The sequence below is a fragment of the Salvelinus alpinus genome, chromosome 1 (genome assembly GCF_045679555.1).
Source record: "Salvelinus alpinus chromosome 1, SLU_Salpinus.1, whole genome shotgun sequence".
NCBI classification, from domain to species: Eukaryota; Metazoa; Chordata; class Actinopteri; order Salmoniformes; family Salmonidae; genus Salvelinus; species Salvelinus alpinus.
The window spans coordinates 61,820,022-61,835,880 of record NC_092086.1 but is presented as its reverse complement, the minus strand read 5'-3'; the positions used below and the strand labels follow the sequence as shown (position 1 = coordinate 61,835,880).

Below are 15,859 nucleotides of genomic sequence, written 5' to 3'. Positions count from 1 at the left end.
TTGAATCTGCCGATGTTGCACTTCCGCATCTGCGTTGAAAGATGGCAGAGCTAGAGCGATGTTTGTCAGACCATGAGACATCCTGAAAATCCATCTTCACACAAAAACATCTGTAGCGTCCGAACAGTTTGATCTACTATTATGATCATTCTATAGAAAGAGGAGACTCTCACGAACATGATGGTGTTGCTCTTACGACCCCCCAAAAGTATCAGGGGACTCGTCTGAAGGTAACCGGTACTGGTAAAGAAATGAGTGGATGAAGGTTGTTTTTTTGCATACCCAAAAAAGGGGTTAAATATGTGTGAGAAAAATATATATTTCCTGAGCTTTCATATATCTCCTAGATATAGGACAAACACTTCAAAACCTTGATTCTTATGATATTTTGGGGGGACTGTATTTTTTCCCATTTATTAATGTGTTATTCAATGTATTTCACTGGGCTATAGTAGTAAAGGCCAATTTCAATATTTTATAAAATATTTTTGGGGTATTTATTTTTTATGCCTAAAGGGGTCCTAAAATTCAATATCAAATAGCTAAATGATCCATATTATGACCGTCTTAAAACAAAAGGCAGAGGCGTAACATGACATGGCCCTATACTGTGGGTCTATTTCTCTCTCTGGGAGATGCTGTCATGAGCCGCTCACATTGGTCTTGTTGACATTCAGACCTGTCAATCTGTCAAATCACCTGTTCTGAGCTTGAACACAACCGCAATCAATCATCTTTACAGCTCACTCTCCCTAAGCAGTAAAGATTGTACTTGGCGTTTTATTCTGACTGATGATATTTTTGTCTTTGTGTGTCTGCAGGGTACTAATACCCCATGTGACTGAAGTTATTGTGTGTCTGTTCCTGTGTGTTTCCTAATATTACCCTAACTGTAGTCTGAGTGATTATGTTTTTGTTTATCTGGATGTTTTTGTTTTCAGAGTATTACCCTAACTGTGAGGTGATGTTCATGGGCATGGCCAACATCCACTCCATTAGGAACAGCTTCCAGTCCCTCCGAACAGTCTGTAGCCAGATCCCCGACCCTGGGAAGTAAGTGGATCCCTCTGACATTTCTCTCCCTCCCTCCATCCATCTCTTTCTCCTTTCATCCCATCATTCCCTTCTCCAGGCCTCAGTAAGGTTACACCACAGGGAGAAGGGGAATGCAGCCAGCCACAATCCAGCCCCAATCCCGCTGGGCAGGCCAGCTGTCTGTCTGATGTGTGTGTTTGTGTTGTTTGTGTTTGTGTTGTTTGTGTGTGTGTGTGTGTGTGTGTGTGTGTGTGTGTGTGTGTGTGTGTGTGTGTGTGTGTGTGTGTGTGTGTGTGTGTGTGTGTGTGTGTGTGTGTGTGTCTCTCTCTCTCAAACCTGTCTTAAAATACTATTTGAAATTATTTAAAATACTTGAACTGTGCTTTTTATTGCATCCATTGTGACAGACAATGGATGCAATAAAAGCACAGTTCAAGTATTTTAAATAATTTCAAATAGTATATAGTATATAGAAGAGTCCCTAAAGGGCAAACACTACCCACCTGGCATTCTAGGTTAGGCTAAAGAAAATGCTCTAAGTACTTGAAAGATTTCAAATAATATTTGTCCCAGGTCTTTTGTGTGTGACTGTCTCCTTGCATGTAGAGAGTGCATGCCCCAACTCCCAAACTGGAATCAGTGACATCACATGATGCACACGAGGCCTTTTCTAGTGGTAGATTTTCTGGTATTCTAAAAGAGGTGCTGTAGTGACCACTTTTAAAATGAGAGAGCCCATTACAGATCTAGGTCAGGGGCTTCACTTCCCCCTGCCACACCCCCCTCCCCGGTGTCCTCAGGGTTACCTCCGCTTACTCAACCCATCGTTATTTATTTACCTCCCTCAGAATACATTCTAAAACCTCTAGACCTGTTCTGATTGGTCCCTCCTTGGCTTGTGTATTCCCAGCTGGCTTTCTGCTCTGGAGAGCACCCGTTGGCTGCAGCACCTATCCGTCATGCTGAAGGCTGCCACTCTAGTGTGCTCTGCGGTGGAAAGGGAGGGACGTCCTGCCCTGGTGCATTGTTCAGACGGGTGGGACCGCACCCCACAGATTGTGGCTCTTGCCAAGATCTTGCTGGACCCCTTCTATAGGACACTAGAGGTAGACACACATACACACTCACACTCACTCTCTGACACGTTCTGACCCCTGGCCCTTAGGATACTGTGGTCACTAAGACTAACACTGATGCAGCAAATATCAGGTTTTGTTACATTTTGATAGTGAAAGTTCATGGTATTACCAATTGTTTCGCACACCCTTTTGAATTTACCAAAAACACACACACACACCTTTTTTATGCCATGGTGTGAGAAACACAACTGAACCCCCCCCCCCCCCCCCCCCCCTCCCCAATCCACAGGGTTTCCAGGTACTGGTGGAGACAGAGTGGTTGGACTACGGTCATAAGTTTGGCGATCGCTGCGGTCACCAGGAGAGTGCTGATGATGTGAGTGAGAAGTGTCCTGTCTTCCTACAGTGGCTAGACTGTGTTCACCAGCTACTCAAACAGTTCCCCTGCTTCTTCGAGTTCAACGAGGCATTCTTGGTATGTACAGTAGGCTACACTTAACCACCTCTCCTTTTCAATTTCTTTCTTTCTCACTTTCCTTTTCATTCTCTTCTCTCTCTTTGCCCTCGTCTCTCTTTTTCTCTCCTCTTTCTCTTTCTCTTTGCCTTCACCTTCTCTCTCTTTCTACCTCTAGAAGCTCTTTCTACCTGGCACTTTTTACTACTCTTCTGTTGGCATAGGACATGTCTTAAAGATTTATTTAACGTTTGTACATAAGAGGTATCAGACAGTAACCTTTGAATACAGTATTATGTGTATTGTGTCTTAAAGTGTACATACAGTATTGTATGCTGTGTAAGGACTGAGAAAAAGCCATTGTAAAGGTCTAACTATATATACCTTTGTACTCTTTGTTAAGAGTGTACTGTTGTATGTATTGTAAGGAATGTGTGTAGGGCTAACTATGTTGTGTTGTGTTCCTCTCCCCCAGGTCAAGCTGGTTCAGCACACATACTCGTGTCTGTACGGGACGTTCCTGTGTAACAACAGGTGGGAGAGAGAGGCCCGCAACATCTACAAACGCACCTGCTCCATCTGGTCTCTGCTCCGCACCGGCAACAAGAACTTCCAGAACTTCCTTTATATTCCCTGTCATGATATGGTAACCTACCTCTACGGTCACGTTTTTCTTTTCTATTCACTTCTGTTCTATCCTATCCTCATTATCTCCTCCCCTCTCCTCCATTTTCATATTGAGACACAAGGTGTCAATCTTTCCAATGTCCAATACACTTCTGATGACGCCCAGGATCATAGTGTGTCGGTAATGAGTGGAGCTTTTTGATACTCTTGTTGACCTTTAAAAGAAAGGAAAGATGCTCTCATCCAAATATACAAGATTAATGCATAAAAAAATGATATCGGCAACTTTTATATGGATTTACTGAGACAAAACGTAATTTATGTGTTTGTCTTTTATTGACCTCTGCCCCTTGGTCCTCTCCTCCCTGTCCCCTGTGTCCAGGTGCTGCAGCCGGTGTGCCACACCCGGGCCCTGCAGCTGTGGACGGCCGTCTACCTGCCCACCTCCTCCCCCTGCACCGCTGCCGAGGACGCCATGGAGCTCTACCTGTGCCCCTGCGCACAGGGAGATGAGCTCACCTCACGATCTCTCGACAGGTGGGGCTATCCCTTACCCACTCCATTCTTCCATCTCGGTCTCTAGTCATCAATACAGTCCATTAGTGTTTTCGTAAGACCATTTACTTATCTCAAGCCATCGTCGTGCTACTTGTATTCCTTGTATTGCTCTGAGCTCTCTCTTTTCAAGGCTTATTAAATAAGGAGGGAACAGGCTTGTGGTGAAAACTGAAGGTGTGCTTGGTTCACTATCTTACATCTCTAGTGTTGCTCAGATCATGCCTGCTCTCTAGTGGTACAGAAGGAAGCTCACAGATGAGGGAAGCTCCGTCAACTTGAGATTGGTATTTTTTCCCCTTTGTGCAGGCTTCCTAAGTCTCGCTCCATGGACAGCCTGGTGTCGGCCTGTGAGAACGGGATGGCCCTCACCCGCACCTCCAGCGACCCCAACCTCAACAAGCACTGCCAGGAGGGCCGTACTGCCCATGGGTTGGAGCCTATGGCTGCTATAGGAGGAGGGGCCGAACCCGATAGCCCCGAGGACGTCAGCCCTGACACGGGATTGGACGACAATGACTCGGAGGTGGAGCCTGTCACTCAGACTCCTCCTACCACACCCCTGGAGATGGAGCCAAGGGAAGAGGGCTTTGAGGAGGAGTTGAGTGAGGAGATTTGTCTGACGACACAACCTCTGCCCTCCCTGCCCCTCCCCCCTGTCACTCTGGAGAAGGGCTTCCCCCATCCCCCCCCTCTCCCCCTGCCCACACCCATTCTCCTCCATTCCCACCTCCAGACTACCAGCCCCCATTGCCCTCCCCCTCCCTTGCCACAACAGGCGGCTGACAGCCACTACAGGACTGCTGAGGTCACTACCCACCCTGCCCGGGCAGCAGAAGCATGCCTACCTTCCCCACCTGCCTGGAAGGGCCCACTACCGGCAGCTGTTCTGAATGGGCCTATCACCAATAGCCTCCAGAACAGACACTCAGCTTCTGCAGAGCTGCCGGCCCTCGAGCAGCTAGTTCCTTTATTCCCTATGGCCATGGAAGACTCCACAGAGACCCTCACGGACAAAGCAGAGGCCCCACCAACACCGCCCCACAGCAGGAAAGAAAGTCTGGGCCAGACCCGGGCCCCAGAGTGGGCCTTACCCCAGGCCCAGACCCAGTCCCAGGCCCAGGGAGCGGAGAGAGAAGGGAAGAGGACAGGGGTTGTGAGTGGTAGAGAGTTGGTGCCTTTGAGAGAATGTGTTGTAGCAGTACCAACAGTAGCAATGGCCTCCGCATCTACAGTGCCCCCTGTTGACAACAGCCAGGTAGTGGCGGTGCGACACCCGGTCTCCCAGAGCCAACTGAGTGTCAGTGAGGAGCTGTCTCTCCTGGGCTCCCACTGGGAGAGTGTCCAGGGCCTGGTCCAGTCCGCCTGCAACACCGCAGCCAGCCAGTCTGGCCTCCCAGCTAATCTCTCCTCAGGTTTCTGTCAGGCCCTCCAGCCCACCGCCTACCAGAGTCGACGCCTGGCTGGCAAGCTGCTCCGTGCCCAGGGCATGGCCGTGTCCAACGGGTTGCCTAACGGAGGTTCGCAGTGCTGCCGAAAGGAGAAGGAGGAAAGGGTCCGTGGCCCGGCTCCAGCCCCAGCCAGCTCCAGCACAGTCCAGTCAGGGTCAGGCTGGCTCTCTGCAGTCAGAAGCAGCTCAGGCTATGCTGCCATCTGCAGCCAAACCAGCACCAGCACTCCACCCACCTCTTCAACCCGCCAGTTCTTACCAGCCTCTCCCTTCTCCCCGCCCTCCCAGCCCCCCCCGGCCTACCTGGATGATGACGGGCTGCCGGTGCCCATGGACGCGGTGCAGCAGCGTCTCAGGCAGATCGAGGCGGGATATAAACAGGAAGTGGAAGTGCTGAGGAGACAGGTGCGCCAGCTGCAGATGAGGCTGGAGAGACAGTACGGCATGCCGCCCTCTGAGCCTGACGTCGACTACGAGGACGACATTGTGAGTAACTCTCACATGTAGACTTTAAACAGTAACCCAGTGTTGATAAACCCCCAATGTATTATTACTGTACTGTGAAATTATGAAAGTGAAAAAAGGTATGGAACAGTGTCTCTCTCGCTCTCTCTCAACATACTGTATGTCTCTCGCGCTCAACCTGTCTCCCTCCCTCTCATATTGACCTGTCTGTTCCCAGACGTGTCTGCGTGAGTCAGACGATAGTGACGAGGAGGAAAGTCTGTCGGATCACAGCGAGGACTGTTTCTCCGAGGGCAGCTGGGACAGAGTGGAGCAGAAGGACACAGAGGTCAGCGTCCCTCGTAGTCTGCTTCAGGTTTCTCTCTCTCTCTACTGCTTCTTATAAATAACCCTAACCCTATACTACACTGTATACTACAGCCTCTCCTCTCCCACTCATCTTTCTACCTTTCTGCCCCAGATACGTACAGTGCCTTCAGAAAGTGTTCATATCCCTTGACTTATTCCACATTTTGTTATTACAGCCTGAATTCAAAATGGATAAAAATAAATACAAATAATTCACCCATCTACACACAATACCTTATAATGTCAAAGTGAAAACATATATTTTTTTACATTTTTGCTATTTTATTATAAATTAAATACCGAAATATCTCATTTACAGTACATCAGTTTTCACACGCCTGAGTCAATACTTTGTAGAAGCATCTTTGACAGCAATTACTACTGTGAGTCTAAGCGCTTTCCACACCCGGATTGTGCAAGATTTGCCCATTATACTTTTCAAAAATGTTCAAGCACAGTCAAATTAGTTGTTGATCATTGCTAGACAACCATTTTCAGATCTTTCAAATCTTGCCATAGATTTTCAAGTAGATTGAAGTCAAAACTGTAACTCGGAGACTCTGACTTCTTGGTAAGTAACTTCAGTGTAGATTTGGCCTGATTTGGCCAGCTCCCTACCATTTTTTAATCCTAAAAAACTCCCCAGTCCTTAACGATTACAAGCATACCCATAACACGATGCAGCCGCCACTATAATTGAAAATATCAAGAGTGGTACTCAGTAGTGTTTAATTGGATTTGCCCAAAACATAACACTTTGTATTAAGGACAAAAAGTTAACTGCTTTGCCAATTTATTTACAGTATTATTTTAGTGCCTTGTTGCAAACAGGATGCATGTTTTGGAATATTTTTATTCTGTACAGGCTTCCTTTTTTCACTCTCAATTAGGCTAGTATTATGGAGTAACGACAATGTTGTTGATCCAGCTTCAGTTTTCTCCTATCACAGTCATTAAACTCTGTAACTGGTGAAATCCCTGAGCCCTTTCCTTCCTCTACAGTAACTGAGTTAGGAAGGACACCTGTATCTTTGTAGTGACTGGGTCTATTGATATGCCATCCAAAGTGTAATTAATAACTTCACCATGCTCAAAGGGATATTCAGTATCTGCCTTTTTTATTTTTAGCCATCTACCAATAGGTGACCTTCTTTGCAAGGCATTGGAAAACCTGCCTGGTCTTTGTGGTTGAAACTGTGTTTGAAAATTCATTGCTTGACTGAGGGACCTTACAGATAATTGAATGTGTGGGGTACAGAGATGAGATGGTCGTTCAAAAATCATGTTAACCCTGTAATGTTGATGTCCGTGCACCCGTGAAAATCTAATTAGCATAATAAAAACATCCATGTAAAAATCCATCAGTTTAAACACTATTATTGCACAGAGATTATTATGTGACTTGTTAAGCACATTTTTACTCCAGAACTTATTTAGGCTTGCCATAACAAAGGGGTTGAATACTTAGTGACTCAAGACATTTGTGACTCACCAACTGGATTTGGTCTTATGAAGCAAAATGTAAAATTGTGTATTTTACATTGATAAAAGTGGAGACTACAAAATGGTAAATCATACACTGCATTTTTGAGGAACAACGGGAAAGTAATTCTGCTTTGAAAGTTGTTAAACTTGTAAACTCACTTTTGAGAAAATGGCCTTTGAATGTTTTGGTATGTAGTGAAGAGCTCCTCTTTGTCTACACCCATTCAGCATCGTTCACACCCTCTTAAGCTTTAGTTCCAGACATTTGTTTACCTCTGGATAACATGAAAATAGCCTAACCAGCTCTGCTGGCAACAATTTCAGCTAAAATTAGGCTCTAACTAGCAAAGCAAACGGTTCTGGGATACGAATAATAACGTCATACACGTAACGTTAGCTAGGGAGCCAGCCAGCTAATGTTAGCTAGCTAGCTAACAGTACACTTTAGCTTGAAATGAAACTACATTCTGTCAAAATTATAAACATGTAACATATGAAAATGTAGCTAGCTAGACTATCTTACCTGTATACATCATCATGCATGATGGACATGTCTCCCTGTCACGGATGCCATGCCACGGTTGCCCTTAGTTTGAAGATGTAATCCGGAAACAGGTATTTTCTCCATCTCTTTTGCTATCATACTCTAATTCCGCTGATTTCAAATCTCGATCCTCCAGAAAGTGGAGAGCAACACTTATGCAGCTCCACTACACAATTTGTTTTTTTTTAAAGCCACATTCAACAGGATTACCAACACAGACTGACCAGCTCAAATAGACAGAAGCCTTCTATATGGCAGAACAATCCTAACTCCTCTCTCGGCATGTCCAGCCCACTCATTATCTCAGCCAATTATGGCTAGTGAAAAGGTTTCTGGCTTTTTCTGTGTCTTAACCAACATGGCTCGGAATTTAACAATTGTATTCATATTTAAAGATGGCATACAAGTTTGTTATTAAGGCAAATGAAAGTTCACATGTTCCAGAAGGCATTTCTGCCCAAAAAACGCATTTTGATTTTTTTTTAAAATTCTAATGGCTCTCTGTGAAGTCGTGACTTGTGACATACGCCTAGTTTCCTGAAACACGTCACATTTCAGCTATTCATTTTTTATTAATTTGTAAACATTTTGAAAAACAGAATTCCACTTTGACATTATGGGGTATTGAGTGTAGGCCAGTGACAAAACAAACTCTGTTTAATCCATTTTAAATTCAGGCTGTAACACAACAAAATGTGGAGAAAGTCAAGGGGTGTGAATACTTTCTGAAAGCACTGTATGTGTCACACACTGTTCTAATAGAAATGCGTGTATCTGCAGGTCACCAGGTGGGTGCCCGATCACATGGCCTCCCATTGTTTCAACTGTGACTGTGAGTTCTGGATGGCCAAGCGACGTCATCACTGCAGGTTTGTTTAGCTTTACCATTGATCACTAATGTATGCATTAATCAAGAAATTAAAATGTAAAGTGTAGGATAATAAACATAGCATAAACCTTCAACGCACAGCAGATTTTATACCACACCAACCGTGATTTGAGATTTAAAAAAGACTTAGCAGCACGTACGACATCCCTTGCATCTTTAGTGAATCTAGTTGCAGATCAGCTGTTTTGAAGAAAGTTGGTTGTTTTTCCTATGTTAGTTGAATGCACTCTCAGGATAAGAGCATCTGCTAAATGACTAAAATGTGAATCTAGTTGTTGACTCTGTTTGCCCTTTTCCCTCCTTTAGGAACTGTGGCAATGTGTTCTGTAAAGACTGCTGCCACCTGAAGCTGCCCATCCCAGACCAGCAGCTGTACGACCCTGTCTTAGTGTGTAACATCTGCTATGACCTGCTGCTGGAGGCTAGGAACAGAGAGATCTGCAGCCAGCAGCTCAAGAAGCCCATCGCCACAGCCTCCAGCTGAGAGACAGGAGAGGGAGCCCCTTACTGTGCTGGCTCAGTCTGGCCTGGCCTAGTTCAGTTTGGCCCGGTTAGGACCTGGATGAGCAGCTTCTTGGATCAGCTTGAGCCATGTGCCCTGCTCCTACTACCCTAACATGGTCTGGTCTTGGCTGTGTGGGAAGATGAGGAGGACTTGTGGTTGCTCTGTGGCAGGGAGGCAAAACTTGAGAATGGAGAGAGGCCACTGACCACTGGGGATGAGAGACTGACTGAGGAGTGGAAGAGGATAGGGGATGACAGTGAATTAACTGAGTGAGGGAGATGGATGAGGAAGAGCTGTTATGGAGGCTATCCCACTGAGTTGAACCCCTTTTGGTCTAACACATTTCCAGCCTGGAAGGAAGGCTGCAGCGTCCTGCTGCCCTGCCCTGGGGCTATTGTTCTCCACTGGTGCCTCAGATACCCCCTGATGCCCCATGCCACCCCCCTGCTCCTGTAGCTCCATCTCAAACCTACCTGAATGTCCACCCCCATTCTAGCGCATCCCTCTCACACACACCAACCAACCACCCCATAATGTGCCTCCCCGCCCGAAACACACACACACACACACACACCCACCTACTCGCCTCCAAGGACAATCTCTTGCCCTCCCAAGTGTTGGGGACTCCAAAGCCTTTACCTGTTAAATGGAGGCTGATGACAACTTTAACAAGAAAAATAAAAAATGCTGCTACAGTATTTAAGTCTAATTTTGTATTCTTATTATTTTGTGCACTACAAGCTGTTTGTGTATTTAAGGGAATTTGAGACCAAACTCGAGCGAAAGGGAGAAATCTGCTGTTTACTTGCTGTTGTATCTTTTTGTGGAGCTTGAATGTAAATGTTAGAAATGAAATGGACAAGTGTGTTGGAGTAACTGGAAGACTGACGATAATATTTGATTATGTGGTAACACTTGACACCCAGCATCATAACACGTTATGACATGGTCATAACCATTTCATATGTCATAACAGCTGACATAACTTGTCATAACCTGTTATAATAGGGTCATAACACTCATGACACATATTTAGACTTGTTGTGACATATATTGTGTTATTTTATGGCTGGTTATGACACCTACATAAGAGTAAAAACGCACAAAACCTACCACAGTAGTTATTTTATGGCTGGTTGTGATGTTATGTATATTTTTTTAAGTTGGCCAATGCTGATGACTGGATGAATGCAGGAGAAGATTTCAGGAGCAGGACAAGACACATTCTTTTTGACTGATATAAAGGGGATGTAAATGAGCATATCTGGCTTATATGATTATGATGGTCATAATGCTTCTTGACAGTGTCATAAAGTGTATTTTCTCAGTCCAAGTAAAGTGACACAGAGTGGTCATAATGCTTCATGACAGTGTCAAAGGTAATTTTTTTTTACAAGTTATTTAAAATATGATGAAAAATAACATGACTGTAAAGAATTCATTACAACAACAAAGGTTTCAAGAAACAAACATTCAAACGAAAGGAAACATCTTGTCAGGGAAAAAAGTATTACATTTTTTTTTTAGTTGTGACACTTGTAGGTGTCATAACCAGTCATAAAATAACGAAATAGATGTCACAACAGGTGTAAATATATGGGTCATGACTGTTATGACCATGTTATGACAAGTGTTACTGTTTATGTTAATGCACATTAGGTGGGTTGTGTACTTTTTCATTCCTGCAATGTGTTATTTAAAAAAATATATAATATGCACAGTTAATGTGGTTCTGCCTTTATCAAAGCTATTCTCAATTCCTGTCGCAACGGTTTTAACATTAGAGGTACCCCACTATTTGTATCGAGAAAGGTTTATCACAGATAAATAATTGTCATTCGGATATATATGCACCTGATCAGAGGAGTCTTTAAAAAATTATAATAGAATGGCTAACCATCCAGACAAGGAAAGTTGTTTCCGCGTTTCCAAATAGAGGGATTTCTGCAATGTTGTCATAGAGTATGACTTGAAAGATCACTAGAAAGCACTTGATGGCTGTTAGCTGATGGGAGAGGGAGGGATGGATGGAGGGGTTTTGAATAATGGAGTACACAGTACCAGTCAAAAGTTTGGACACACCTACTCATTCAATGGTTTTTCTTTATTTTTACTATTATCTATATTGTAGAATAATAGTAAAGACATCAAAACTATGAAATAACACATATGGAATCATGTTGTATCCAAAAAAGTGTTAAACAAATCCAAATATATTTATATTTGATTCTTCAAAGTAGCCACCTTTTGCCTTGATGACAGCTTTGCACACTCTTGGCATTCTCTCAACCAGCTTCACCTGTAATGCTTTTCCAACAAACTTGAAGGAGTACCCACATATGCTGAGCACTTGTTGGCTGCTTTTTCTTCACTCTGCGGTCCAGCTCATAGTAAAACCATCTCAATTGGGTTGAGGTTGTGTGATTGTGGAGGCCAGGTCATCTGACGCAGCACTCCATCACTCTCCTTCTTGGTCAAATAGCCCTTACACAGCCTGGAGTTGTGTTGGGTCATTGTCCTGTTGAAAAACAAATGATAGTCCCACTAAGCGCAAACCAGATGGGATGGCGAATCGCTGCAGAATGCTGTGGTAGCCATGCTGGTTAAGTGTGCCTTGAATTCTAAATAAATCACAGACAGTGTCACCAACAAAGCACCCCGACACCATCACACCTTCTCCTCCATGCTTCATGGTGGGAACCACACATGCGGAGATCATCCGTTCACCTTCTCTGCGTCTCACAAAGACACGGCGGTTGGAACCAAAAATCTCAAATTTGGACTCATCAGACCAAAGGACAGATTTCCACTGGTCTAATGTCCATTGCTCATGATTCTAGGCCCAAGCAAGTCTCTTCTTATTATTGGTGTCATTTAGTAGTGGTTTCTTTGCAGCAATTCGACCATGAAGGCCTGATTCAACAGTTGATGTTGAGATGTGTTTGTTACTTGAACTATGTTACTTGAACTATTTATTTGGGCTGCAATTTCTGAGGCTGGTAACTCTAATGAACTTCTCCTCTGCAGCAGAAGTAACTCTGTGTGTTCCTTTCCTGTGGTGGTCCTCATGAGAGCCAGTTTCATCATAGCGCTTGATGGTTTTTGCAACTGCACTTGAAGAAATGTTCCGCATTGACTGACCTTCATGTCTTAACGTAATGATGGACTGTCATATCTCTTTGCTTATTTGAGCTGTTCTTGCCATAATATGGACATGGTCTTTTACCACATAGGGCTATCTTCTGTGTACCTTGTACCTGTCTACCTTGTCACAACACAACTGATTGGCTCAAACGCATTAAGAAGGAAAGAAATTACACAAATTAACTTTTAACAAGGCACACCTGTTAATTGAAATGCATTCCTGACTACCTCATGAAGCTGGTTGAGAGAATGCCAAGAGTGTGCAAAGCTGTCATCAAGGCAAAAGGTGGCTACTTTGAATAATAAAAAATAAAAAATATATTATGATTTGTTTAACACTTTTTGGGTGACTACATGATTCCATATGTTTTTTAATAGTTTTGATCTTCACTATTATTCTGCAATATAGAAAATAGTAAAAATAAAGAAAAACCCTGGAATGAGTAGGTGTGTCCAAACGTTTGACTGGTACTGTATTTCTACAGTGATGTTTGAGAAGGGCTTGATGTTGATGTACAGTAACATTGTCCTGTTTTGATTGACTGCTCAACCCTCGTCTTTTGATTGATTGTTCGATCAATCGTTCGATCATCCTCCTTGTCAGGTTCCTGTCTCAGAAATTAGTACCCGGCATTAAAAAGACTCCAGAGAAAGTACTAAAGTGCTATTTCTTTATTTCCTGTACTTACAGTAAACTGAGTTTGTCATGTTTCCAAAATGAACTGACACTGTTGTGGAACGTAGCTAAATAAGTTTGGATGCCGTGCCGGAGTTTGGCTGTGGTTCCAACAAATTGTTCGATTGCAAAAAGCTCTGTGTTTGTTTCGTCTAATGTGCGTTCCTTGACACAATAGTGCCATATTTTCTTTATTTTGGTATTTTTATTTTTGAAAGCATTTCTCATGGAGACGACAGCAGGTTAACTAACTGGCCACTGCTTGGTTTGATTTAAATGGTACAGATAGCTGCTTTAACAACATGGAAATTATTTAAATATCAGAACAGGGACATGTCCATTAGATAATGAGATTGATTTGTTTGTTTGTAAAAGAATGAACTGAAGATTTAAAGATTTAAATTAAATATTGAGTTTGTATGGTTGTCATGGTTATCCATTGCATAATAACTTTTGGGGTCTTTTCACACGATGTTGATTAAGGCAAAACCTTAACGAGGAGGTTGTGGAACCCAGATATGCATAGTTATCTGATTCTGTACAAGTGGCTAAAACCTGTCACTTAGCAAATAATTGTGTAAACAAATTAAATGCACTGTAAAAGGTCAAGGGTTAAAATAAAAAAGATTATCTATATCATGGATGTGCTTCCCATCTCCATTCTCTGTTTGATGTTTTTATGGCGTAATATTATCTTCAGACAAAGCTTTTCGGTGCCCACCTGCTTCAGAAGTATGATTGAGCATTGTAAATAGTTCACCTTTGGGCAAGCAGCCACCTTTGGGCAGGCTGCGAAACAGGATTTGAGTTCAGACTACCACCACCTGGCCCTCTCTACCCATCCAGGTCCCAGACAGGAGGCTGGCATGTGGAGTGGAGATCTCTTGCCATCCCTCAAAAGGTAACTATATCAAGGACATGGACATCATCATTCAAATGACATTTATATTGGTTTAAGGATAGTTAATTAGTTAACTTCATATTGCACATTCTAGTTGGCGAGGTCTTGTACTTGTTGTAGCCTCAGACACTGGATAAGGTGCTGAAATGCCAGTAGTCTTACTGAGCAGGCAAGATGGCCTGAGAATGAATTGGATGGGATATGTCATTTTCGGTTGATATCAGTTGAGAGATATTGGCAGTCTGCAGTTGATTATAAATGTCCCTTGGACCCTGTTTTTTAAAATTTCACATGGATACTGTGCTACTGACAGAGTTCCCACCGGCCATGGCATATCCTAGTGAGAAAGAATTTCCTGTATTTTCCAAATTGACCACAAGATGGTGGTGGGCTGAAGTTAATACCTTTCCTTCTGTATGTCTACTACAGTATGGCATTGACACAGTACAGTAATAAGGCCCCCACACAGGCTGTGTTTCGTCACAGAATGCTTTGTAAGAAATTACTTAATGTCATTTTCTGACAGTGTTCGGAGGTAGGAGATGTTTACATTCATACATGGCATTCAACTCACAACTCTAATATGACTTCTCTCATCTCTAAAATCCCATGTCCACTTATAAGCCTTCCACTACTATTCAAAATACTCACACTAATAGGAATGGCAAGCAGTAACATATTTTAGGTTATTTCAAGAGGGTTAAACATGGAAAACATAAACAATAGGCTAATAACCTGGCTGAGGAGTAAGTGGTTCAAATGTTACAATAATGTCACACTACTAAGCCGAACCTAGCCGAGCTGTACTGCGCTGGCTTGGTTTCACATTCACCATAGTTGCTACCATATTGAAAAGGACAATGTAAAAAGAAAACATCAGTCGGCACAGTACAGTTCGGGTTGGCCCTATATTGTGAATCAGGCATGTGTGTCTGTTTATGGCCTCTGAGGGGCAACTGTGTTCAGAATAAAAGTACTGTAGCAGTGAAACAGCCTGTTCATTTGTTTCCAAGTCTCAGAGAGTGGACAATCAGGCTTTTACAGTATAATTGTATCTGTGTGTGTGTGTGAGTGTGAGTTAGTTATTAACTATCAGATGAGGTGACAACCTCTTTATCCTCTATATAGATGGAGGAATTTATAATTGGACTTTAACATAAAACAAGTTGATGCTGCATGGCTGAGATTACGTTTTATCACCCAGATCCAGGTCAGTTAAATAAAGGGGTCATGGGGAAACATATTACCCACACCCTCATCATTCCAGAGGGGGAATAGCTCAGATCCTGAACAATGGACACACACACACACACACACACACACACACACACACACACACACACACACACACACACACACACACACACACACACACACACACACACACACACACACACACACACACACACACACACACACACACACACAGATATATGTTTAAGTAATCAGAGGTGGTCAGTTGTCACTTTGTATAATGAGATATCTCTACCTGCACGGTGTTAGTTTAGTGTCAGTCTTCTCATACCCCCTGACAGTTGAACTGTCAATAAATGCCAGCATATTAATTATTGAAAATAATCTCATAATGAAGACCTCTGTAAATATGTGAGCAATTGATAGGCTATTAGAGGAAATGTTATCGGTTGGGATGTTTATTAGAAGTAATGCCTGAGGGGGAGGGGCCAGGGCTGTTAATAAAGTA

General features: G+C 43.3%; 1 protein-coding gene across 4 annotated transcripts in view; it reads left to right on the top strand.

Moving 5' to 3' along the window:
- Positions 1-13,897, top strand: part of LOC139582816 (phosphatidylinositol-3,5-bisphosphate 3-phosphatase MTMR4-like) — a 115,800-nt gene extending 101,903 nt beyond the window's left edge. For 3 of the 4 annotated variants that reach the window (XM_071413189.1, XM_071413180.1, XM_071413198.1), the window contains 9 exons: positions 942-1,053; positions 1,946-2,141; positions 2,404-2,589; positions 3,044-3,214; positions 3,578-3,732; positions 4,060-5,686; positions 5,883-6,020; positions 8,823-8,911; positions 9,238-13,897. In XM_071413189.1, coding sequence (XP_071269290.1) covers positions 942-1,053; positions 1,946-2,141; positions 2,404-2,589; positions 3,044-3,214; positions 3,578-3,732; positions 4,060-5,686; positions 5,883-6,020; positions 8,823-8,911; positions 9,238-9,415 — 2,852 coding nt within the window. In that variant the 3' untranslated portion in view covers positions 9,416-13,897. The remainder of the gene's footprint in view (positions 1-941; positions 1,054-1,945; positions 2,142-2,403; positions 2,590-3,043; positions 3,215-3,577; positions 3,733-4,059; positions 5,687-5,882; positions 6,021-8,822; positions 8,912-9,237) is intronic. The other variant, XM_071413206.1, reaches the window with a different exon arrangement.
- The last annotated feature ends 1,962 nt before the right edge of the window (positions 13,898-15,859 follow it).